The sequence below is a fragment of the Lithobates pipiens genome, unplaced genomic scaffold (genome assembly GCF_037356315.1).
Source record: "Lithobates pipiens isolate NorthernLeopardFrog02 unplaced genomic scaffold, aLitPip1_a1.2 Scaffold_16, whole genome shotgun sequence".
Classification (NCBI taxonomy): domain Eukaryota; kingdom Metazoa; phylum Chordata; class Amphibia; order Anura; family Ranidae; genus Lithobates; species Lithobates pipiens.
In genome coordinates, this window is record NW_027507748.1 from 419,833,787 (window position 1) to 419,861,286 (window position 27,500).

The 27,500-nt window shown below is 39.7% G+C and overlaps 1 protein-coding gene across 11 annotated transcripts in view; it reads left to right on the plus strand.

Annotated features, from left to right (window-relative positions):
• ABI3BP (ABI family member 3 binding protein) overlaps positions 1-27,500 on the plus strand; it is a 465,661-nt gene that overhangs the window by 93,527 nt on the left and 344,634 nt on the right. For all 11 annotated transcript variants that reach the window (XM_077482512.1, XM_077482502.1, XM_077482506.1 and 8 more), the window contains exon 2: positions 17,413-17,592. In XM_077482512.1, coding sequence (XP_077338638.1) covers positions 17,413-17,592 — 180 coding nt within the window. The remainder of the gene's footprint in view (positions 1-17,412; positions 17,593-27,500) is intronic.

The window sequence follows — 27,500 nt, forward strand, 5'->3', positions numbered from 1 at the left end:
AGCCTTGTAACATCATATGTTTCTTTTAAGATGCCTGGTACTGTAGATGTTAAAAGATTAACATAAAATATATATATATTTTTACATCTTTTGAACCTAGACCTATCTCTCATTTTGTAGTGCTACTATACACTTTATCATAATAGTGTTGCTGTAAGCATTTAAATGTCATATATGGCACTTTCACTATCCTTCTAATAAAAACCATGTGTTTTCCAGCTCTTGTAGAATGTAACCTAGAATGTAAAGTCAGGTTTCGCAGTGTTATTTCTCATTTGTGTTCTATGCAATACCAAGACAACTCATTCCTTCAAGTGTCAATGTTCACAGGCCAATACTGCATCATCCACCAATATGAATCGTGATAAATAGTTTATATTTGTTTCTGATAGCTTAACCACAAGCCATGCACATGCTGGGCCTGATTTACTAAACACTATGCCATGGTATATGTGCATCCATGTAGCAAGAAAAACAAACATATTCTCACAGTATTTAATATTTAATGCCAATGCCCACAGACACACATATATCTGCTACAGTGTACATATGGCTTAATAACTTACCAATCTGAATATGCCATACATAGTCTTTGCTACACAGAGGGAAGTATATTGCACATGTGTGTAACACAGTGCACATACAAAAAAGTGGGTTCCAGTCCTAAATACCTGTATATGCCCTTTCTTATTTGCTACAGAAGTGTGGTGTATTGGTCTTTTTGTAGCTTTTACTTTGTTTGTTAAATGCATATTTTCTGTGCGATTATTTTTTTAAAAGAATGAAACACTGTATACTGTCGCAGTGTGCGAAAAAGTAAGACATACTGTATAGAAGCAGAGGCAGACTAAAGAGACATTAGTATGAAGACGGGAAGACAGCAATATGAGGGAGCTGCAACTTAGGGGGGAGAAGCCAATCCCATCCAGGCAGGGCCAGTGCAAGGGTCCACACAGGCGAAGGCACACCCTTGTGCAATGGGCAGAGTTTAGGGTTGCTGTGTATAGAGTATAGGGTTTAGGGGTAAGCTATGAGTGCAGGGTTCAGGAATGGGTTACACACAGAGTACAGAGTACTCAGAGTACAGAGTTCAATGCACAACCGCAACTGCACCCCCCCCCCCCCAGCATCTTTACTATCTCCTACCTGGCTTGGCTCTTCTAATACCTCCCTGTGTAGATGGCTCTGCCTCCTTTTGCAAATAGATTGTTCTCTGTCTGGAGATCTGTCCCCGCTGTGCTCCACCGTGAGTGCTCAGTGCACACGGGGATCTGTTATGGGGTGGAGTTCAGCCCCATTTTGGCTGCAAAACTGGGTATGAGGGCCACATGAAGGCTTGATGGGCCGGATTCAGCATGCGGGCCTTGTGTTTGACATATATGAATTAAATTGATGGGTTCGGTCTTGTTTTATGACATAAAAACATTATTTCAAATTTTATACCCATGGCAAACAGGGACTGTTTGTGCACTGTATATGAGTTTATTCTTTAGTAGATCAGTAAGATGATTGGGACGCTTGCACATATCCATACATTGCAAGTTATCTTTACAGTAGTTTTTCCAGCTACTTTACATTTCCTTTTAGTAAACCAGGCCCATAATGCCCAACTGTAAGTCTCTTAATAACTACTAAAGCTCACCATTTATGAAACCATACAATGCAAGTGCTGGTGTTTTTTTATTTATTAAAGGCCAGTATTTATATCATAAAGTATATTATGTCTTTTTTGAACCAAAAAAATTGTAAATTTGAGCTAAAACTGACATGCATTTTTCCCTGTCCAGGGATGTTGCAGACCTTTTTGATATTACATCTTATCAACATATTAGTTAGCTTTAATCTCTTTATTTTGAAGCATGTACTCTACAGTCCTTGAAGTGTGGTGCTTTTATTCCCAAGTAAACTTTTTTTTATTTTTTAGTTCATGCATGCTGGTGTCAAGTTTATTCAGGACAATGTAAACATAGAATTCTGGCTCAAGAGCCGCCAACTCAAACAGAGTTGCAAAAGCCAGAGTCATCAGGCGAGCAAATTTTAATGCAAAACCTTCCACCACTAAATTAGCCTTTATAAATTCCTTTCTATCATAGTACAAATAAAAAGAAGGAAAAACAAGGTTAAAAGTTGGAATGCGAACATGGGTAGATGCATGGCGGAGTGTAACAAGAACGCTATATATTTGCAGGATTTTAAAGTAGACCTAACCCAATCTCTAAAAACTCATTAAATTATACTATGGATGTAATAACTTCAAAAGTTGTTTTCATTCTATTTAAATGTACAACTTTCATTCAATCATACCTATAAAATACAGAAGAATCCTGCTATTAAGGTCTTTGGTCAGGCACTTCCTGTTCTTGTCTCCCAATTGTGTTCCTGTGTTGCCACACTGTCACATATGCCCCTTGTAGAGACCACAAGTGACAGTGCCAACACTTGTTCTACAGGCACAGTCCACCGTTGTCACTATCAATACAGAAAATATCTGAAATAGGCCGTATGAGGTCAGCAGCACTTAGATGCACAAAAGGACAAAAAAAAAGGAAAACAATATTTTATAGAAAAATGGCAATTATTTATGATACTCATGGCAATCAGTTTGCGTTTATATCTGCTTTGGAAAAGAGGAATTTATTATTATTATACAGGATTTGTACAGCGCCAAAAATTTGCACAGTGCTTTACAACATGAGAGCAGACAGTACAGTTACAATACAATTCAATACGGTAGGAATTAGAGGGCCCTGCTTGTTAGAGCCTACAATCTAGGAATTGAAAGCAGAACAAGAATAAAGACCTGGAAGCTAGGCTTCCACCACTCCTCTCTTAAAAGAACTGTAATCCCAAGAAACATGGAATATATGAACAACTTGTGAGCAGGGTGCAGCATGCTGGGGCGATGCAGAAATCACACTGAGACTGAGTAACTTGAACTATGTATTGCAGAAAATTTTAACATGGTAAAACTTGACCCGGCAGATGAGCGCAACCGTCAAGAGTCACTTACAGAGTCTGTAGCAACAATACTTTAGCTTGACTGGATGCAACAGCTTCTGCCACGAGCAGCGGGAATGCAGCTTGGCTGGTCCAACCCAACTGCAAGGCTACCTTAGCAAAGAGTAACATAGTCCCTGCACTGTCCCTACTCCTCCAGAACCTCTTCCTAACACTAGATACTGCACCTGAAAGACAGAGAACCTGTCACTATGCAAGCCACTCACAGAATGCGTGAATAGTCAGGGGCACCATGCCTTAAATAAATACTGCCTTCACCCAACATGGCTGTGAGGATCACACAGGGCACCTGAGTTCAATCAAACAGCTACTCTGCTGATGACCCAAAAAGTCAAAGAGGAATTGAGTTCCTCTCATACTCCTTCCCTTCTGTATTGCCGCTAAAGTACCACTTACAGAGGGGAGTACAGTCTGCACCTGTCTACAAACTGCTGGCAGTATATGGCAAAATAAATATGATATGAAGGTCACCTCTAGTAACATAAACATTAGAAATGTTCTGCTTTTAGAAGAATCTCAGTTGTTTTATAGCCCACAGAAGCTTATTGAAATCACTAAATACATTATGTTGAATAAAGTGAAGAAACTTTAAGAATTGATATCCCTAGAAATAGCAGGTAGCCTTGGACTCATCACTACTAAGCAGCATGTGAGGGCACGTAGAACAATCTTTTCATACTAACAATAAAACCCCTTTATAATGTTTTAACTTTTAATAAAAGAGTTAATTTCTGCCCAGAAATAGACGCAGATCATTTCAAGATCTTTTCCTAGAAATAAGTATGTCATTGAGCATGTTTGATGCAGATGGTTTTATACGATGTAAAGGAAGGAAAGACTAGAAGAAGGACATTATGTATATAGAAATTTATATTGCAGTATTCCAAGGAATCCTATAAAACATAACATTTGTTAGTTGGCTGGGATACGGAACTGTCAAGAACCAGCTTTATGGACAACTCCTGTCCTCTCTCCACAGGGGATTTTAATGTATTCTGTATATGATTTATCGATTAAAATTATTTAGTTACTAAGCAGAACTGAAATTACTTTTGCAGATTATTTATTTGCTAAGTGGAAATAACTCCAAGTGCTCCCAAAAAAATGTGCGTTTGGCATGTTAACTGTTTACAGTTTATAAATGGTAAATCCAGTTTAAATTAGAAACCTTGGAGCTCTATGCCATGAGGATATCAAAACACATTTAAAATAGACTTGCCTTCTCAACTTCCTAATATTCCTCTATAGTGCTTGCATAAATTGAATGCTTGATGATCAGATAAGTGTTACCTCAAAAAGCTCCGGTTAGTTACTTTGTGTTTGTTTTTCTTGTATTCTAATAAAGAGATATCATAGATCTGTCCAGAATTCCATCACTGCTGATCTTTTAAACTGTGCACAGTTTTCAGAAAATACACACCTAATGCTACCACATTCCATCCCATGTTCCTTCCAGACATGGTGCCAAAAAGACTAAAAATCCCCTATACAGATGATTAAATATGTTCTTAGTTTGGTGTTAACTGTGTCAATTAATTAATTGCACTAGTATTACAAGTGATCCACACTGGCAAATTCATTTCTGCAGCTGAGAATATGGTGATCGTAACTCAAAGTTATAAAGACTAATAAAGATGAATGCATTTTAGTATTATAGATTAGTATTATAGATGAATACATTACATTTATATACATTTGAATATGAATATGTTTTAATGTGTGATATATGGCAATAAAAAAATATGTTCTTGACTTACATGCCATCATGAGGGAAATAAATGTATAAAATTACTACTGCGCATTTAGGAAGTTGATTTGAAAAAAAAAAAAAAACATGATGAGAAATATTTTTGTTTTCGGTATCATTTAATATTATATCATAAATACCAAAAAATACTACTTCCGTTGGGGAATGTGATAAATTAATATATGCCTCTGGACAGGTCAAGGGGAAACCTTACTAACTGATCGTAGGTCCACTAGTTCACTTTCTGGGGTAAGGAAATGAAAATTTGTGGAAACGGGTTTGAGGTTCAAAAATATTCAGACACATGGAACAATTGAGAATTAGTTACATCTCACTAAATCAATACTTATTATTTTATTTGAAAATTGGAATCTGGCATCAATCTGTAAGATTTTAAGTGGGAATCCAAAAAAAAAGTAATTATTAGATATTTTATAGGTCCAGCTTATTTACCTCTAATGCTTAGCATACAATGTCTGGAAGCCTTAAGATGCTAAAAATCAGCATTAATTGTCAACATTGATGTCAGCACTGTCAGCATTGATTGTCCAGATCAGCTGCTGTGAGGTTTGCCACTCCTACAGTGATGATGGTGGGTTGCTTGCCCTCTATCTTGTTTATGCAGAAAACTTCTTGAATTATTTTCACAGAATACTAAGCATTCTGTGATTGGGCAAGGGGAAACCCCTCCCCTCATCCATTTACAGAGTTCATTATGTTCTGTAAAAAGAAAAATACATGATGTTTTCTGAATGGGCAAAGTGGGCATTTACTCTAAGCCCCCATAAACACAGTCGGACATTCTGACAACAAAATCTGTCTGATTTTTTTGGACGGATTTTGTCGGAAACTTGTGTTGCATACACGCGGTCGGATAAAGTTGTCGGAAAATCGAATAGTTCTGAACGTGATGACGTTCGTTCGTTACGACGTGACTACGTTGCGGCTAGTAGCCAATAAGCTTTGGTCTCGTAATTTGATCTGAGCATGCGTGGCACTTTGTCTGTTCGGAATTCTCTACAAACGATCGGAAAAAGTCAGATCAGATTTTGTTGTCGGAAAATTGGAGGTCCTGCTCTCAAATTTTTTCTGTTTGAAATTCCGATGGAAAAAGTCTGATAGAGCCCACACACGATCGGACCTTTTCCATCAGAATTTCCGACCATGTGTGCAGGGACACAGAACAAAGGTTAGGTAACCACTGCACAACCACATATAGTATATAAAGATCTTTTATGAAATTAGTTTAAGTCTAAAGTTTTGTGCAGACCAGAGCTGGTCTTCTGTGATCCTGGCTATCAGTATCAATAACAGCACAATTCCTAGAAAATGTTTATATATTTAAGTTATAGTCATATTCCTGTTGGATCATATGCATTATATAATACCTTTATTCCCAATATGCAAACAAGATTTCTGCATTGAAAATTATGATGATGATGATTGTGTGATCGAATATTCATCTTACTTTTTTTTTTATTTCAATACCGGTATAATTTACTCAAGGAGGTTTAAAATGTCTAGGTGATATAAAATTCTGTGAGCAACACTAATTCGCACGTGTAAATTTACTACATGGTAAATTGTAGAATTGGTTATTTCACATACAATAAAATAGGATAAGAAAATCTATGAAGTCTTATGCCGCATACACACGAGCGGACTGTATGGCGTACTTAGTCCGTCATACAATCCGACGGACAGTCCGTCATACTTTCGACTGAACGGACTTGACCACACACGGATGCACAAACAGTCCGTCGAAAGCTTGCGCGATGACGTGTACAGCACGTACGACGGAACTAGAAATAGGAAGTCCAATACACAGCAAAGCACCCTTCCGCCGTGTAAATCCTTTCTGGGCATGCGCCATTCTTAGTCCGTCGAACTAGCATACTGACGAGCGGATTGTCCGCTGAAACCAAAGTATGACGGACAGAATTTCGAAAAATCCGAAATACTTAGTACGCCGGACTGCACGCTGAAAAAGTCCGCTGAAGCCCACACACGAGCGGACTGTCCGCTGAAATGTGTTTCGACGGACTAAGTACACCATACAGTCCACCCGTGTGTACGCGGCATTAGTCCTCAGGTTGTACGTTTTTCAAACTATTTCCAAATGATGATAAGGCTAAGAAATTGGATATTTTGTAGAATACTGGATTGGAATATCAATGCTAGTGTTTGTGTTTAGCAAATTCAAAGAACAGAGTTAAGGATTGTGTCCAAATAAACCACACATGTTGTATTGGCAGAAGTCCTATGGGTTTAAAGGAAAGGTATTGTGTACTAATTTCTTTTATATATTTTTGTTGGATTTGATATTATTTTTGTTAGCTTATGAATATATATTTTTACATCAAACTCCAATGAGATAGTACATGTAAGTATAATTAAGCACCAGTCTTCAACCACATGCTGCAGCCCATGCAGGCTCACAGATACAGCTGGTGACACTAGTGACACCATGCACACATCATTTATTTTTGATCATTGTAGGGGAAAATCAAGCACAGCAAAGCTTGGCCAATTTACAAAGCGCATGCCTTTCAGAATTGTTTGGTACATGCCACAACTGAGGATGGCACAGTAAATTCTGGTATCTCTTGATAAAGAATGTTATTGGTTTACAGTCTATCACAGGTTTTAAATATTTCCTCATTGAAGCTTTTATAAAGACTGCATTTTGCTTAAACAATAGGCACATAATAGTGGTTTCATTGTGCAGAATTTCCATCCACTAACGGGCTGGTATTCAGCTGAGAAAACATAATTTAACAGTTTGTGAGAAAACACGGACAAATAATAAATGTGTTAATTCCCTTAGTGCAACTTTTTAGCCTAAACCTAAACACCTTGGACATAGATCTTAGTGTTTTATGACTGTAAGACAAAGCAAGGGTATTGTTTAAAGATATATGCCAAAATCTATAAAAATTAGGAATTTGTACAAAAAAAATATTATTTTCCATCCCCTGCTAGTACTGTTAGCTGACCTCTTATTTTGTTAGATCATGTAAAGCTAAATATCACATTTTATTAGATCAACAACTTCCTGGAAGACACAAATCTTGTTTTATTTACTAACTACACCATACATATTGTAGCGGGCCCATTGGCTTTGAGTAAATAATGAGAGGAGAGCTTCTGATGGGTGCAGTGTGTTTATTCTTTTGCCTCAAAGATGTGCATTAAAGTTGAACACCACAGAGGTTAATCTTTTGACTCCTTAAACACTTTAAGTGCCATTTGTACCATAAGCACCATTTTCACCATATGCACCATGAAAACTTTTACTGCATACCTTGCTCCGCTTGCCAAGGGGTGCAACTTTAAACTTTAGAAAACTTCCATAGACTATCTCCTTCCCATGAGGTGCTGCTGCTTGCCTGGATGCTGAATGAATGAGAAAGCCCCTTGAAAAACTAGAGGAAGCAGGAAGTGATTAAAACATTCCCCAGAGGAACAAAAGTAAGGCAATAAACGTTCCACCTGTCATTCAGTGCTGAACAAAGATTTAAAGTGGCAAGCGGACAGTTACACATATAAAAAAAAATAGACAAAACATTGACTAAAGGTAAAAAGGATAGACTAGACTCATCCTTACATGCATAATTGCTAGAAGTGGATGTTTAAGTGAATGTAATTGTGAAAATATGAATGATCGAATCCTGCAAGTGATAAATTAGTCACTTAGGGACATATTTATTGAGCAATGAACATGATTTTCACCAAAGTTTCACTAGTGGTGAATCATTCACTGTCATTTAAAACACATGTACCAGGAAGATTCAATGTTTGTGAATGTTTAGTGAATGACAGATTTATTGATATATACATATGTCCCTTGTATGTAAAAACCCTAAACCATTTTTTAGCTTTGGATAGATTAGAAATGTATTTTTTCTGTTGTTCTATAAGGTAAACCTACTATTAATGTTAGGTCCCTAAGATAGTAATAAAGAGGAACTGCAAGCACTTAAAAGAGCCCACACATACTGGCACAATTCTTGTAGCATTTCATGATCTCCAAGACCTTCCATTTATGAAGACTGTGTAACTGCACACTTCAGGGGCCACTTCAGGGGGTTGGGTAGGTGCTTGAACTCCTTCCTGTTGTTACATACACTGACTGGCAATGAGACAATTAAAGTGCCCAAAAGGAATCTACCAATTCCTATTACCACAATTTAGACTGGAATTGAAGGGAGAGTTCAAAATATCAGAAAAGTAACTCTTTATCTGCATTGTTCTAATGTCTATCTATATAGCTTTCTATATACAGTGAATAAATATGTGAATTTGGACAGTATTTGAATGGGATCCAAAAACTGTTTTCATACAGGGACCCATTGCCATTCACTGTATGTCTACTACTGATCACCAGATTGCTCTTGTTTTCCCTGTGACAGATTGTTAGTACTTTCTTTCTCCACTCTGTAAGTAAAAATACAAATTATTGTTTGGCAACCAGATCATGCACAGCTAGCCATAGTGTAATGTCTATAGACACCTTCAATTTCAGTTTTTGTAAAAAAAAAAAAAAAAAGTTACATGTTGGTTTGAGGACTATGTTTCAGCTGAGCAATGAAAACTCATTGGCACGCATCATTTATAGTCTAGTGTTTACATGAGATTTACCTAAGTTCTAAAATGAAGTGTCTGAAGGATATAAAGTGAAATTCCAAGTTAAGAAACACCCTATGGAGCTGCTAACCATCTTAAAATGTACCCCAGTATCAGCCAAATAGTCTTGAAACAGTACTCTGCCTGTAATGTATTTGGCATGATGGAATCCTGCAGTTTCTAATTACTGTGGAGACAGAACATTCTGTTCTATAGTGGATATGTATTATTGTGTGATGTGAACTGCTATATACATTGTTTACGATTACAGTAATAAGCCATGTGTTTGTAAAGAAAAAAAAAAAAACACTATTCACTGGCTCCATAGATAATATAAACCTCAGAGGACAGAAAAATGGAGCTGTCTTTGATTATGTGTTTTTTTTTTTAAAAGATGCTTCATCATGGTTGTCATTTGGATCCTTGTTTCACTACCTAAGGATTAACACAACTGGAACAAATATGACTTGTTCAAGCTTTTCAGAATTCACTTGGTTACAGGGTTTTCAAAGGGTAGCTACTTTCTAGGTGGTAAAGCCATACCAGACCAATGGCTTACAACTTAAACCCATTAACTGTGGCCATAACAACATGGTAGTATTGGGATGCAAACATATCCAATGCAACCATGGTTTGTTTACATTTTGTGGATGACATCTTCATGTGAAAAAAAAATTTCCTTTTTTGTATGTAGTCATGAAATTAAAAAAAAAATTCTGAAGGGTTAAAGACAAGTCAGCAATTGCAGCTGTGATATTTTGGCCCTTACAGGTTCACTTTAATATAGGATTTTTAGAAAGAACATCAGTGAACCATTGAACCTAATAACTCTGTATTAATTTTATCACAAGCTATGAAACTGTAGAGAAGCGGCTCAGATCTTAATACGCTCTTAAGATGCAACAGCCAATCTATCACATCCTTGGAACAGCTTTGCCTAGAAATATCTCAGTCACTATTCCAACTATGGCATGTCTAACATTAGAAAGTGAATCTAAAAGATTTTAGAACAAATATGAGCAGAATATCTCCTTCATTCTAAAAGCTATGTTACTCCCTTTTCCAAAGCTGCTGAGGTCTGGCTTTTAGATGACTGATCTCTCAGGTACCATTACCTGTTTTTTGAATTTTCAAGTCTCAGGGAACCCCTGCTAAATATTTTATCTATTGCCGATGCCACATTAGCATGATCAATAAGTTGTGTAAATATTTAAGCAAAAGAATAAGGAATGTGGCATAGCTAGAGTATTTTACACCAAGAGTGCAGCACTTTAAAAAAAAACCTGCTCTGTATCAGAGTGCAAATATTAAACAAATAATATTAATGACCAAAAATAAGACAAAGACCTTCAAAAGTTTAGTGTCCTCTTACAATGGTGGTTAGTGGATAAGTGCCTCTTAAATTAGTGGGAAGTAGAAAAGCTTCTGGTGGTCAGTGTAGAGGCAATACCTTCACTGTAAAAAGGAGATTAATCTGCCACTACCTGAGGAACTCCTAGAAAGTCTGACTTAAGTATTAGGCATTTCTAAACAACATATAGTATTACAAGGCTGTTTACAAGGGGTCTGTTATGCATTTTGAATGGAGAAGAATGGTTAGAATGTGAGATTTTAAAGCGGGGTTCCACCCTCAAGTGGAACTTCCGCCGATCGGAACCCTCCCCCCTTCGGTGTCACAATTGACATCTTTCAGGGGGGAGGGGGGTGCAGATACCTGTCAAAGACAGGTATTTACACCCCCTTCCGGGCATAGACTCCCGTGGGAGTCTATGCCTCTTCCTGTCCTGCCGCGCTGTCTGCTGGGACACACACGGGTCCCAGAGACAGCGCGGGCAATTCCTATTGCGCTGCGCGACTCGCGCATGCGCGGTAGGGAACCGGGAATTGAAGCCGATTCGCTTCACTTCCTGATTCCCTCACCTAGAATGGTGGCGGCAGCAGCCAAGAGCCAAGCGATCGATCGGCCTCGGCATCGCTGGACCCCGGGACAGGTGAGTGTCCATTTATTAAAAGTCAGCAGCTGTAGTATTTATAGCTGCTGGCTTTTAATATTTTTTTCCCCAGTACAGTCCCGCTTTAAAGCGGGACTGTACTGGGGAAAAAAATATTAAAAGGGCCGACACTACCACTTGGCAAACTAGGTAGCTGCCTAGGACACACTACGACCTAGGGCGTAGCCACGTCCTCTGTCCCAGTGAAGCCCCAGGTGTGTAATGACCTGTGTGAGCTCAACTCTCCTCTCCTGGTCGCATTGAGTCCCATTCAATGCCGGATGTCTCGAGAACATTTCCGCTCCAGGTGCCACCAATCCCACAATGTTTCTTCACTCCCTCTAAGCTCCCCACTGTCACATTTACCCTCAGCAATATCTGACAGCATTGGCCCCCGGACTGCTTTGCTCCAGCCTGTCCCTCTGGTGTGGCCTGTGTCTGTGTGAGTCCAGCAGAGGGGGCGGGGTAGGGCGTTGCTCTGTGGAGATCATGGGAGCATTGGGAGAACTACAGCAGCTGTTAGCTGATCTCACGGCTGGGGCACCAAGGAGTGGCTGGATGGAGCTGGCAAGAACTCCTTTGCAATACTGCCTGTCCAGTGTTGAGGAGAGCCCTGATGAGATGGATGATAAGGCCATGAAGAGGTAAGGAGGAGGATGGATCCTCCAATCTCAACAGGATAGGGATCAGGTAGATCAGTGTAGAGGGCAGGCAGGTCAGTGTAATGGTCGGTAGGTCAGTATTATGGTCAGGGTAGAGGTCAGGTAGGTCGGTGTAATGGTCATGTAGGTCAGTGTATGTGTCAGAAAGGTCAGTGTAATAGTCAGGATAGTGGTCAGGTAGGTTAGTGTAGAAGTCAGGTAGGTCAGTGTAATGGTCAGGTAGGTCACATGTGTTACATGAGACATGGGCAGGGCAAAGGGGGTTTGAATCAGGGGCAGAGCCAATGGGGGCTCCAAAACTAGGTTTCGCCTAGGGTGTCAAAAATCTTTGCACCAACCCTGGTTTTTAAATGCTGGTCTGTAAGCAGACTCTTTATTGCAGAGAAGACATACAAAATCTCTTTTTTGCAATAAAATAAATGTACCTGCCTGCTCACACAGCTCAGTTTGCATTCCCTGACTGAACTTTTGTGAGTGTGAGGGAGTTACTTCATCCTGTGGCGGCCAATCAAGGTGGCTAAAGGCCAACATTAGGAGGAAGCCAAGGAGAAGGTGCTGTGGGGGACCTTGTGGGCATCGAACCATTAGAGCAGAGGTAAGTATTGCAGATTTAAGTTTTGCTTAAGTTTAAACTGTCCATACTGTACACCATACAGCTCGAATTTTGGCCAATTCAAACTGAAATAAAACTGAAATTCAAACTGAAAGTATTCCTGTCAGCACCACCCAGCTAGACAATCTTCAATTCAAATTAAAGGAGTCAGGTGGATAATTATCAACAGTCACTGTTCGGGTATTCAGATTGCAGGGGATGTTGGCAGTCTAAATACACTATTCAGCAGGGAAGATTGCTCCCTCCGCGCTGTTTAGTAGTATGCATGGAGGAACCTATTCGATTTCCCTTGTGTCAGCCTGCAGGCGGTATGAGAGAAATCTATGCTTGTATGACTAACTTTATCTTTAATAACAGCCTGTGTCCCTTTTGGGTGGTGCCATTCATTGTCAGTGGCACCCCAATAAATTAAGCCTGTGTACCACCTACAGTATGTACATTTATTGCAGCACACCACAATGCACGGTAACCCGCTACTGTGAATTGTGGTCACAGCGTCTGAAATAATGGTGCATCGTTTATTTTGGTGAATTGGCTGTCCATTTGTTTGATTGCGTTTCTGCTACACATGTGAACACGCTACAAAACATGTCTTAATATGTGTGCATTCATGTAACAGACTTAAAAAATAAAAAAACACCTCATAATTTAGCACAAGAGGATTTTATAATGTCTAAATGAAGTCACACATACTTTATCTAAGAGTTGTAATCTGTAAAACTGTGGTCCTATTAACCTGTGTGTAAAATGTCATGAACTCTGACCCTAGCCTGCAGGTAATATTAAAGGAGGAATCTGTGGTGTCTGAGAAATGTGTGGTGACGAAATTCTGAGGAAACATGCAAACAAATACGTTGGTGTGTGCAAATATACATTTATTGTAGTTGTTGTTTATTGTATTGTATTGGCAATATTTGACCCTGAAATGTTTTTACTTTATTAGTACATGACATGTGCTTTTGAGATTACCAGAGAAGAATCTGTAAAGGGCAAAGCTGTAAAACTGTCTGACTGATTACAGTAGAGATGGCATTGTTTTTAAACGGCATGCGTATTCGTAATTCCCTTGTCAAAAAAACAATCTATAAAGTCCTTGCACAGTTTTGAAGACATTAAGTTGTTGATTTTGAAGTTTGAATACTAGAATTCACAACTTTATTATACTATGTATCCTCTTATTACAACACATATTTGGCAAATACCCCCTGGTGAGTGAAATCTGTAGTAATGTTCACTTGTTGCTATATGCTCGAAATATAATCTCATTGCTTTCCAAATATTTCCTTAGGCTTTTAAAATAGCTAAATATATCTAGTTCAGTTTGTTCACATGGGCATGGGTAATAAGCAGTTTAGCTGTAGCCTTACCCACCCTGCCAACTGCCCTCCTAAGGGCTCGTTCACATGAGGTGCTTTACTGCTGGCCCCGCGCGGGCCCCGTATTTTCTCAGCACGGGATTGCACAGGGGTTGTGAGTATCCTATTTATTTGTATTGGGACACGTAGCTGCACAGACACAGCCAATATGACATGAGGGTGCAGCCCCTCCACTCATCCGCATCAGCAGGTTTGTCTATGCAGTCACTTCTCCAAATAGAAATTAATAGGACATCAGCACAGGGAGGCAGTATTGAAGGCAGTACTGCCACCAAATGCGATCTATGCAAGTGAAAAAGGCCATGCCACAACTGCCAAACACTTGGTTGTGGCACGGTATTTATATATAGAAAGCCCATTTGCTGTCAACAATAAAGACACTCAAGAAGCATTATTGCCTCCTGAATGGCTGGCAGCTGTTACTCTACTGCCCTCCAAAAGGCAATGTACCAGAGATCAGTTTTCAGAGGTGCAAAAAGGGCTGTCACATGTGTGAATGGGCTCTAATGCAGAATGTTAAATTTGCTAAGCTTTCAAACTAGTTTACTAGTTCTTTGTTTAGCTTGCTTTGTCTGGCCATATATGGCTCTAGATGGAGTGTTGCCTCTGCATAAATGCAATAGTCAGCAGAGGAGATTCCTCTACCCATGCTGTTAGTCCTGTATAGTAGAATACATTTGATTTGTCTTGTTTGGCTGACGGGCTTAACAAGAAGAACCTATTTGCATATAGCTAGCCTTAAGCCAGCCATAGATGGATTAAATCTCTGCTGGTTCAGCAGGAACAAGCTGTGATTTGATCCATGTATAAGCAGGCTGATGCTGCTGAAGTCGATCTATCTATCAACTTCAGTACACCCAGCCTATCAGATTTTTTGCATGCGATAACTGCTGATGGCTGTAGCCGTTAGCAGTAATCATTGTGATCTGCCAGCCAGGAATCAAGTGGTTTTCTGAAATCATTTTAACTATGGCTTGCCTTAGGCTAATCCCAAATAATACAATCTTATTGTGCAATCTCTTTTTAATCTACCATCTACTATGTAGTACAAGAGCCTGCTTGATTTGATACTGATTAAATAGAATTCTTAGGTTTGTCCCCATATTACACCAAAAGGAGATTGAACAGAGATTGTACAATTAGATTGTATTTTGCTTTAATGTACTAATACTACAATTGTGAATAACAGTCAGTCAGCAGCTAGCATTCCATTGAAGCCTTTGAAAGACAATAAGGCCAAGAAATTAGATGTGTCAAAGAAATGTCTGTTCTTCAGATGTTTTACTTCTAAAATGAACAATTCTCCACACTGTGATGTGCGAGTGGGTGATATAATTACGGAAACTCTTACCAACTTGTGCAAAATAATGTTTCCCCAAAATCTTTTTCCTTGATTCTTTCAATTGTTCACTAATTGTACACTAATCATGCAGTTTACAGATTCTAGAGTAAGTGACAGGACTAAGTAAATCTTGTGCATGTGCATAGAACTTGCATCATCTTTGCCTGGCCACTAAAGAATACGAAAAAGATCAAAAGAAGATGGTAGCTGTGAAGGAGAAGTAACAAGGAGGAGCATAGATGTCGTATTGCTGGGTATAAGAGAATCATTAATTAAACTAGCCAGCAAGAATTTAGAAAGTGGAGTGCAGTGAGTGTGTTTGGCAATACCTGTCCTGCATTAACATGAAATAAGTAAGAAGAGTTCCCGTATCACAAAATTACTCACAGTTAGGTTTGATTCACACCTATGCAGGTTGCAGTTTGGATATTCCAGGTGCATTTCATGTTTCTCAATACACATTTTTGATCCATTGAAGTCTATGGAACCCAAAACCAGAAAAAAAATCCCTGGCCCTTTCCATAAAATGCAGAGATGTGACCTACATCCATAGGAAACCTTGGTAAATGGACTGTAGTGTTTCTGCAAAACTGAAAACGCACTAAAAAATGCATAGGAGCCAGTGTCCAGGGCCAATGACATGAATGAGATTGCTGCATTAAGGATTACAGGCGAGTGGCCACACAATTAGCTTTCAATAAGGCTGCCTCTTTCAGCTAATCGCAGGAACCCCCGCTAGGGTTCTCACATCTAATCGGGGGCAGGATTCATTCACAGGTGTGAATGCACCCTTAGGCTGGATTCACACCTATGCATTTTTAGTGCTTTTTGCGTTTTGCAGATTTGCACTACAGTCCATTTAACATTGTTTCCTATGGAACAAGTTCTGTAGTGCAAATCTGCAAAATGCAAAAAGCACTAAAAATGCATAGGTGTGAATCCAGCCTTAGGCCTAATTCATACCAATGCATTTTTAGTGCTTTTTGCATTTTCCAGATTTGCACTAAAGAACGTTTTCCATAGGAAACCATGTTATATGGACTGTAGTGCAAATCTGCAAAATGAAAAAAGCACTAAAAATGCATAGGTGTGAATCCAGCCTTAGAGTACACTTTTAATCCAATATTATTCAGATGTGCTCTTAGGCCTGGTTCACACCTATGCATTTTTTTGTGCATTTTCAGTTTTGCAGAAACCACTACAGTCCATTTAATATGGTTACCTTATGTCGCGTACACACGAGCAGACTTTTCGACAGCAATGGTCCGACAGAACAAATCCGTCGGACAATTCGATCGTGTGTGGGCTCCATCGGACCTTTGCTGTCCAAAAATCTGACAGACTTTAGAAATAGAACATGTTTCAAATTTTTCGTCCGAAACTCCGCTGGACCCAGTTCCTATTGAGAAATCCGTTTGTGTGTATGCTAGTCCGACAGACAAAAACCGACGCTAGGGCAGCTATTGGCTACTGGCTATGAACTTCCTTATTCTAATCAATCTGGTCGTACGTTATCACATTCAAATCCGTCGGACTTTGGTGTGATTGTGTGTGGCCAAGTCCGTTCATTTGTAAAGTCCGTCAGAACTCCGCCGAAAGTCCGTCGGGAAGACCGTCAGACCTAGTCCGTCAAAAAGTCTGGTCGTGTGTACGCGGCATTAGAGTCACGTTCACATCTATGCATTTTATGGATTTTGGTTCCATAGACTTTAATGGATCAAAAACGTGTATTGAAAAACGCAAAATGAACTTGGAATATGTAAACTGCAACCTGCATAGTGTGAACCAGGCCTTAGGCCTGATTCACTCCAATGCATTTTTTGTGCTTTTTGCATTTTTCAGATTTCACTATAGAACGTGTTCCATAGGAAATAGACAGTAGTACAAATCTGAAAAATGCAAAAAGCACTAAAAATGCATAGGTGTGAATCAGGCCTGACTGTGCAGGCAATGTAGATACAATATATTTTCTTAACATGTATTATTTTAGCTCCTATCCAGCAGAGTCTTATAAACCTGTCTCTTATTTTTCTGCAGTAAAGAAACCGAACATGAAGGTGCACATCAACATCACCAGAGACACGCTAACTATGAAATTCCATCGTCCAAACCAAAGCATCAAGTTGGAGGGTTTTATTCTTGGATATGGCAGCAATTATTTCACAAACCAGTATATTCAGTGGCCAGATAATGGGAAGTCATTTATCACAGATGTTGGTAAGTATTTGCCTGAGGAATGAAAAATTATATTGAGTTGTAGCTTCTCTGTGTCTTTTTTTAAAGTCTTTTATATTTTCATTCAGTTTTCAGTCCTGTGATTGCTTTCTTTTAAAACCAAGTTTTGGATAAAGTGGGAAAGAAGGAGAAACTCTGTCTTTTTTTATGCTCCCTGGGGCACTCTTAGAGAGATTTCTGTACTGCTGACAACGGATTTACCAGACAAGTAATCAGAGCAAATCTGTAGCAGGAACATAAACAGCAATAAACACCTTGCTGTTATATCCAACCCTACTTGTACTTTTCAGGCCCTGTTCTTCTAGATACACCATGTACCTTCATGCATACCTTTGAATAATTTCAGACCAGGCTTGCAACAGTTAAAATAATTGACTGAAACTTTTAAAGCATTACAGTCTCATGAAAACCACAGCTTTCTCCTAACTAACCTCAGGCTGCCCAGGCTTACCTTTTCAGGTAGTAGACCATGGTGAGGTAGACCCCGTGCGGGCACTTTACGGGGTGCTGCAGGTCTTCTCAGACTGACTTTACACTCCTTTCCCATGCAGTCTCTTCGATCCCGCGTTCCTCCTGTTTATATGCAAAACAGGGTGGAGGGTAGAACCCAAAAAAAACCCGTAGGTTGAATGAAAAAAAACTGTCAGCTCTGGTTCGGAGCCAGTGTACTTACCATGTGAGGTTAGTTCAGAAATATCCCCCGCTGAGCTGTTGTGTTCTGAAAGGAGGATGGCCCTCTGCCAGAACACTGATCAGCGCTCTCTGCCATTGGATCGAGAGTCGATCGGATGTTGGTTTTCCAGCATGCATGTCCAACAGGAGAAGGCCAAAACAGACCAACGTACACATGGGTCAAACAATGGCCTTTTTTTTTAACCGGTCATTGTCTCCCAACATTCGGCTAGTGTGTACCTGGCTTTAGGCAGCCCATAGGTGTGGGAAGCTTTCCCAGCTGGCAGAACGCTATAGCCACTGGCAGTAATTGCATGACAAATAGAGAGCCACTTTGCCACTCATGATTTGTATTCCCCAGGCTATGGGCTTATTGGCTACCATGAGTTTCTGCTTTCCAGGTACAAGTCCCCAGTTGCAAATAATTTTATTCGTGAAGCAGAATCACAGAAACGTGGGTCACAGCAAAGCAACAATAGCTAACACGTTTCACGCCACCCAGAGTGCTTACTCACTCTATATTCATAGCTATGAGTAATTACTCCTGGTAGTGTGAAACACGTTAGCTATTGTTGCTTTGCTGTGACCTACTTTTGTGTGATTCTGCTTCATGAATAAAAGGCATTTGAATTTATCTTGGAGTGCGGCCGTCCAGAGTTCTTCAATTATTTGCAACAAGTATATGCCCTACCTGCACCTGGGTTTCTCCATTCCTGGAGGGGCTATTTTCTTGGATTTGTGGACTTACCTGGCGCGGTGGTTCTCTCACATACAAGTCCCCAGTGTTTGAGACTTTTCTTGACAATATCTGCAGTGACTTTCAGTACTAAGCTGAATTCATTCAGTTCTTTTAAATGTTTTAATGACAATTCCATCAGTTTAAAAGCAGAACCCACTTCTAGCAGATTTAGTCAAATTAACATTATTTGTGGTGTGTCAGACTATAATTAAACCCTTTTCAAGAAGTGTTTTCTGCTTGGAAGGTGGGAGTGATATGAAGATCTCTCGGCTACTGTTCACATTCACAACTCCAATCGGTAATGGTAATTTAGGGTTTCATTACACCATTTTTCTTTGCACTGCTGTAATAAAAAAATATTAAAGTGTTATAAATCTTACTATGCACCTACTATGCATCACTAAATGGTGATAGGGAGCGATAAATCTGTGGCACCAATGAGTGTCAGCTTTGCCTTTTTAGAATGACCCAGCATTCAGGCACAGCAGAGGCAATGAAAGCTGCTGTGGTATGTACAGGTACCTCTAGGTCTAGGTACTTACACTTTATACCTGCTTGCAGTGACAGGATCACTTTAGCACTACTTCATTTGGTCAAATTTAAAAAATACTGGGATGGAATCAATGTGATGCTTGAATTCAAGCATCAGTGCCTGTATGAAAATTTAGCCTCACAGCTGATTTTTCCCATTTAAATGAAAACAATTGATTTAGTATGGGCATTATCAGCATTAGAACTTATTCTATGTTTCGATGATTAAATTACAAGTTTTTGTTTTTCTTCACTGCTGTATGGGTATTTTATATAAACAAGGGGTATGTGGGGTTATGTAGTGTGATGAGGAAGAGCAGTGTCCAAAATCCACTGCTACTTGTTTCAGAAGACATCAACAAGATGAAACATAGCTTTAAAAAATAGAGGCAGTGCTTGCATTTAACTCATTTCAGTGTGGCCCTTTTTTAAGCGAGTTTTACTTTTTGAATGTGACTACAGGTTAGCCAACCTCTTCCTAATACTTTTGTTGGCTTATAGTCCTTGAATTATACTTGTGTACCTCTTTTTTGATGCCTTAATATCTAGAACTATATGGCAAAAGTTTAGGTTTATGCCAATATGTAATAAATTATATATATATTTTACATACTATAACTACATAATATAACTATTATGTAAAATAGTACCCATGATATGCTTAATAAATAGAAAACTTGAGCTTTAAGATAACATATACTAGAGTTAAAAGCATAAAAACATAACTATTTCAGCCTAAATATTAGGAGAACAATTAAAAAAACCACACATTTTTCTTCTGCTTCAAGACCTGTGAATGCCTCCGTTTATATATTTATATATATATTTATATATTATATTACAAAACCTATTGGGATGCCTGCCTTTACATGCACATGATCTTTAATGGTAGCTCACTCTTAGTCCATAGGACTCAATATTGAGTTGGCCCACCCTTTACAGCTATAATAGCTACAACTCTTCTGGGAAGGCTTTCCGCAAGGTTTAGAAGTCTCTCTATGTGAATGTATGACCATTCTTCCAGAAGCGCATTGGTGAGGTCAAGCACTGATGTGGACAAGAAGACCTGGCTCACAGTCTCTGCTCTAATTCATTCCAAAGGTGTTCTATTGGCTTGATGTCAGGACCACCATGTCTTTGGAAGGATGCACAAAACATGGTCCATAAAGATATAGATGGGTGAGTTTGGGGCGGAGGAGCAGCAGAGACACAAACAGCACTGTAGTGACAGAAACCCATCAACACAAATATGAACAGTGTACTGATACCACCAGTAAAATGTCTAAACAAACACAATCAGTACTGTAGAGACATCATTAAAAACAGTTCCAGGGGCTTTGGCCACCTGCGAGGCAATAACATCACATGGAGCCACTCAACTTCAACTTCTGCAGTGAATTAATTTGGCTGCGATGGAATTGCGGACAGTCCTCACCAGAACACTTCGGTCAGCGCTCTCAACCATTAGCTGAGAGCTTTGATTGATAGCCAGTTGGCTGCTGGCTTTCCAGCATGCACGTTCGACAGAAGCCAGCCACACAGCTGGCTTCTGTCGGACCAGCTGCCATACACATGGACCGAAAGTCAGCCATTTTTTATTGAACCAACTGATATCGCCTGACATTCGGCCCATGTGTATTAGGCATTAGCCGGCAGCACCAGCGGGACATAACACAGGGGTAGGGTAATGACATTCTTTCACCAGGAAAGACACAAGGATTGTGGGGAGTGCAGCTCCCCACTTAACTCCCCCACTTATCCATAGACACACTATACCGGGGCCAGCTGCCCTTCATGCCCCTCATATCTCACCCCCCCAGGATCCAACCCTGTGTGTATGCTGCATTTATGAAGCAGGAAGTCGCTTTATTCTTCTTGATGTTTCACATCAATTCCCAGCATCCTTCCCTGCAATAGACTCTCCCAGCATTCTCCACCACATTTTACTTATCTGTGGTTACCTACAGTAGCTACACACACACACACACATGCTCCTCAGTGCCAGGTGGTTCAGTGGGCCAGAAGACCACAATCTATCAGACCTTTTGCACAAGTGAACCCAGTGTCCACAGCAGCATTCAGAAGGCCACTACATACACACTGTCTTGAAGTCACGCAGCGCCCTCCAGGAAGCTTGCCCCGACTCCTGGCACAGCACGTTATAAAATGTGTCAACAAAATTTAGGGATGGGAAAAACTTTATTGCTGCCTGGATGCAGTTGAGGCACTGCACAAATATGGAGAAAAACAAGTTTGCTGCAGCCAATATGTATGTTAACCTGGTGACATACTGAGTAATACTTTACTAAAGAAAAAAAAATTACTAAGACTTAGGACTCCAAGATGTAGCCTCTGAATCACACTAAAATAATTTAATAATAAAAAAAAATCATTTTGACTTGTGTAGCAGCCATAACCCTTTGCAGGGTGGCCTTAACTTTTTTGGCTTACTGGTTACCTCCGCTTGGCTTGTTCTTCCACATCTAGGGGTTCCCAGGGTTGGTACCCAACAACTTTGGACGCTGACACTAATAAATTCCTTTTGAAAGGTTTTTTTTATTTGCAGGGGTAACATCCAACAACACAGTCTCATATGGGAACAGAGGGCAAGGGTAAAGAACTCAGGCACCTTGAACTGCAGATATAAAAAAGTCTCTAGTACTACCCAGAGAGTAGCCACTCGCAACTGGGCACTTCAAGGTTGAACAAATCTCTAGCCAGAGATTATGGCAATCAGAGCTTTGACTCAGAACTTGTGAAATCTCTGACCTTGAACAAATTGTAACTGTAAGTGAACAGGAAACTTTTTCCTTAGTACCCCGAACGTTCTCTTTCTCCTTGGCATTACTGGAAAAAGCGTGAATTTGTCAGTGTCCTTCACAACTCAGTAACCAGGCACTTCTCAGGATGGCAGCTTGTTGGCCCTCCCCCGAAAAGTCCTCCCTCGGTCACTTGCATGAGCTGCGGTGCCCCTCCAAGCCGAGAGCACACCCAGACGCCTTGATTCCTCCCTCAGTTACTGCGCCTTGGACCAGCTGGTTCCGAGACTCGGGAACAAACGGATCCTTACCCCTGACCAGGCGGGTCTATTGGGGTTAACCAACCGAAGCATGTTGCGGAGCGACGAACGCTCTCATGGCCGGGACCCCTCGCAGGAGTACCCCGGTCTAGAAACAGGACCAGACCGCTAGGGCCTCACGAACGAACCACCCATAACACGTGACCTCAACATCTTAAGTACCCCTCCCCAGACTCCTCAGCGGGGCCCGGCACACCCACTGATTGGCTCCGAGGAAGCTGATACCCAAAACGTCCAACCAGGCCTGGTTCTGGCCTGTCAGGTGCACCTCGCTGTACACATGACCAGGCAGAACTCTAACACAGCCCAGCCAAACTGATGTCAAAGTTAACCTACGTGATTAACCCTCAGAACCCATTACTGTTCTGAGGCAAAAAATTAATTTACACATAAATGACACTTTGTCCAAAATGTCATCCACTACACTTGCAAAAAAAGCTCCAGCACAATAGACAATTGCTTTGCAGTACACTGCAGTGTAATTTGCCAATTTTACTAAATTCTTATTGCAAAGAGCTATAATTGGAGATGCTTGTTATGTAATGAAATGATTTTGCTCCAGCTGACACTTTTCTAATTAAAAAATTAAAGTAATCACGTTTCATTTTTAATCCATTTATTGTAGTCAGTACAATAATACCTGGTGCCTGACTAGTTGCAAGAGTTTAGTAAACTTTGCACATTATTCTTTACCTTGCAGCACAGTACACATGCTGCATCAAAAAATATACCCCATCATATTCAGCGAGCAGCACTACAACAGCAGCTGGACTGGCGTGGTACACATGTCACTTTTGATGAGCAGTACCACCACCAAACACAACCCAAGTGAATGAGTCAGTGCAGCAACTGCATGTAGTGCATGTGGTTGTGGCACAGGGTGTGGGCTTTTCAGGGTTAAAACAAGTGGTTAGGAGTCAACATATCATCACTAAGCCACCCATCAACCGGCCTTTGAAAAATCAGCCACCAATGCTACTGCAAGTGTGAACAAGCCCCTACACCTCCATTTCCAGTAGTTTAAACAACATGGTAAATACAACAGTCAAAAGAAATCATAATAGTTATATTAGAAATAAAGAATTCTAAACTAAATAAATGAAAAATAAATATTTTACAAGATTGAACAGGAGCAAAAAATAGTTTCATGTAGAGATTTGTCAACTGTAATTTAACATGGGGGCATTACACTAGTATATTTCATGAACATATTGTATGTCATTATTATATAATGCGATTTTCATTTCCATCTTAGTAGCAGCAAATCATTTTCCTTGTTATAGGTGTTGCCAAAGCTTTGACACATTCTATAAAGCTTGGTCAGATTATTTTTCAGCAGCTGCTAGTAGAAATGTTAATGAATACATGTTTCTTTTGGAAAGATGGAAGGCTATAGTACCTTGTGGGTATTCTGTTTCAATGTGAAAATTGTGTATGTTCTACTGTTAATTCCATATGAAAAGGAACGTTTTAAAGGTGAAATAATTGTTTTATTCATATTTACTAAGTTTTCCATAGGGTAGTCCAACATGAAAGTTTATTTAAGAAGTGTAAACTTTCAGCATAGCATACTGTATAGTGTGGTGTGTGCTGTGACATGACTGAGCAGGGCAATGCCAAATGCTTTAATTACAAAGCCATTTAACAACTGACCCTTCTATACCTTTATGTTAAACAATTTTCCAACTAGCCTGGACACAACTTGACCTGCATTTTTCAAAGACATTATCTGTCTTTTTTTTCCTTGAGTACTTGTATCAGTAAAAAGGAATGGGTCACTGGCAAAATAAAATTTTGTGAACTACAGGGGTGTGAAAGTGCTGTGAGAATTAGAAAATAAAGATAGGTATTAATTTAATATGTAAAAATGTGTAAGGCTAATTGAAGGGAAGCCTATAAGTATCTATAAATTACTGAGTTTGGTGAAGATACAATTACCTAAGGTAACTCGCTTACAGTAATTTGAGTGAGGAATAATCTTATCAGAATTGCCTACAGGTATATCCATTGAGTTTAGTGTGCTGCCTATTTAGAGGTCAGTGACTGACCCACTGACCTAACTACAAAGTTCTAGGGCTGCAATCCAGACAGGTCACTTTTTATTATACCAGTAAACACTAAAGGGTCATATTTATCATGTTTTAAAATCCATTTATCTTTATCAGAATTTGACAAAATCTCACTTTACGTTGATCATAGTTTTGTGGTAGCTTATCAAAGAGGGAAGTATAAGCCATCAAAGTAAAGTGTGATAAAGGTAAGGAAAAAAATAACTATTGTTATGGCAGATTCATTTCCATCCATTGGCATTTAAGTGAACTTCAGCCTGTTTTTCAAATAAAACACAGTGCCTGTAGTTCATAAAGAGAGTCATAGGTACTCCTTAGAAATCTGTCTCCTGTCCGTGCAATAAATGGCACAACTTTACACATGAAACAAAATTTAAGTAAACATGGAACTACATTTACCTCCATTTTTCTTTTTTCCTGATAGGATAATATTTGTTATTGAAATTGTCACAGCCATAGTCCCAAAATGTAAAAGTGTCGTACATAAGAACTACCTGAATTTGTTGCACTCATTGGAAATAGCAAGAAAGTTGTTACACAGCATTCATGAATTTGGTGCAAGATGTTCTGATACAGCCAGAACATCAGAAAAATTTTGAAAATGCTTTACTAACTCACCCCAGGTGTGATCTAAGATAATGTGAAATTGCTTTGACCCCTTTTAAGATGAAATGATAAAACGTTAACTTGGACATTTTTATCAATTTAACTTACCGTAAGACCCTTCATTGGCTATATACTGTCTCAGAAGATCAAAAAAAAAAAAATCAGTTTTATTCATTTATATTGTCCTGTAAAATATTAAACTTGCTTCCTCAAGCAAGTGTGAATAGACCTAGTGCAAATGCTTACTTATCCCCATTGTATGATCGGTTACTAATAAGAAGTAACCCTAGTAAAGCTCATCTTCAAGCATACTGTAGAAACCCGACCAACACCACTTCCCCAGACTCTAGCTAATAGTCTTTGGTCACAGTTTTGAAGGAACTCTACCAAAGAGGGGTGTTTAAGCCATCAAAGTAAAGTGTGACTATGGTAAGGAAAAATTTTTGTTAAGTTCAGGCTGTTTTTCAATTAAAACACAGCCCCTGGAATTCATAAAGTGTGTCATAGATATGCATTAGAAATCTGTCTCTTGTCCATGCAACAAATGGCACAACTTTACATATATTGTTCTGTACAATATTAATCATTTTTTTATAAAAGTAAATATCTTTGAATGGACCTGGTGCAAATGCGCTACTCACCTATCCTCACCTATCCTCATTGTGTGAAAAAGTTACTAATAAGAATAATGCTATTAAAGCTCAGCTCTATGCATAGAAACCATGCTCCCCCCCCCCCACCACCACCACAACTTTACCCCAGCCTCTAGCTAATGACTTTGGTCACAGTTTTGGGTGTATTCTACCAAATGGGGAAGTATAAACCATCAAAGTGAAGCCCATCTAAGGTAAGGGGGAAAAAAAAGTTAAGTTCAGGCTGTTTTATAATTAAGGCCGGGTTCACACTGCTGCGGGGGGAGATCCGGATGTGATTCGCACCGCGCTGCAGTGCAAATCACATCCGATCTCCGTAGCGATGCGAGTTCAGCCATACAGATAGTATGGCTGAATTCTCATCGCTCCCGCAGCAAACTCGCACGGGACCCTTTTTTTGGTCCGCAGCAGAATCGGATCGCATGGGTGTTCACACCATGCGATCCGATTCCTGTGCGAGTCTGCAGATCGCACTGCGATATGCGGACGGATCTGGGGGTGTCATTAACATTTCATTGACACTCCCAGCCGTTCGCATAGGGCAGTGTGAACTGCCGGCGGGAGTCATGCGATGCGGGAAAACGCCGCGGATTCGCGGCGTTCCCGCATCGCTGTGGTGTGAACCCAGCCTAAAACACAGTTCCTTGAATTCATAAAGAGTGTTATAGCCTCTTGCTAATCAAACCTTAAAAAAAGTATGTAACTAAAGACCCCACAAACTACATTCTGAAGGTCTTTTTTTCCACACAACTCTGCAGTTTGTGTTTCTCACCATTACCTCTTCTGAAAGTGAAGACTGGGGACGACTGTGCTGGTGGCAAACGTGCATGGTGACATCATTGCACTTTGCCTTCTGGTTCAGTAGGGAATTATCAAGAACACTGGGACAAGACCACAAACTAGCAGGAGGAAATTTTTAAATGTTGTTTGTTTGAATCTAATCCAATTCTTCCTTTTTTTTGTAATGCCTACACCTCTTCCTGGTGAAGTAGGAATTGACTGTTGAAATTGTCCATTATCTATGTCCAGAGAGGGTCCCAACCAACATCTTGATATAACAAGAGGTTGATAACAAAACTGGCTTGTAGAACAGTGGAGACAGAAAAAAAATAAAAAAATCACCAGTCTGGTCCCCCAGGAAAAGACAACCTGCAGAAGGTCACATGAATTCAGATTCACAGTATGTAATCATAGGGTTTAGGGGCATTTTTCTAAGCCAGATTAGCTTGATGCTGTGGTGAAATAGGGACCTTATATGACTTTTGTTTTTGGGCCAAAGATGGTTTTTAAGTCTTTTTCATTACTGAATATGGAAGTTAAATGAAACTTGTGATTTCACCATGCAGAACAAAGCAACATCCCTTCCCAACAGTACATACACACTTTTTCGTCGCTGTTCCGCAGCTCCATTTAGCTGCTGTAAGCATAGAAAGAAGGCCTGTGTACATTTTGAGGAGTCACTAATTAGAGCTTACAGAGAGTTGAGGACGTTTTCCCCGACCCCATGAGAAGGAGAGGGAATATTTTCCTCTATATCTGAA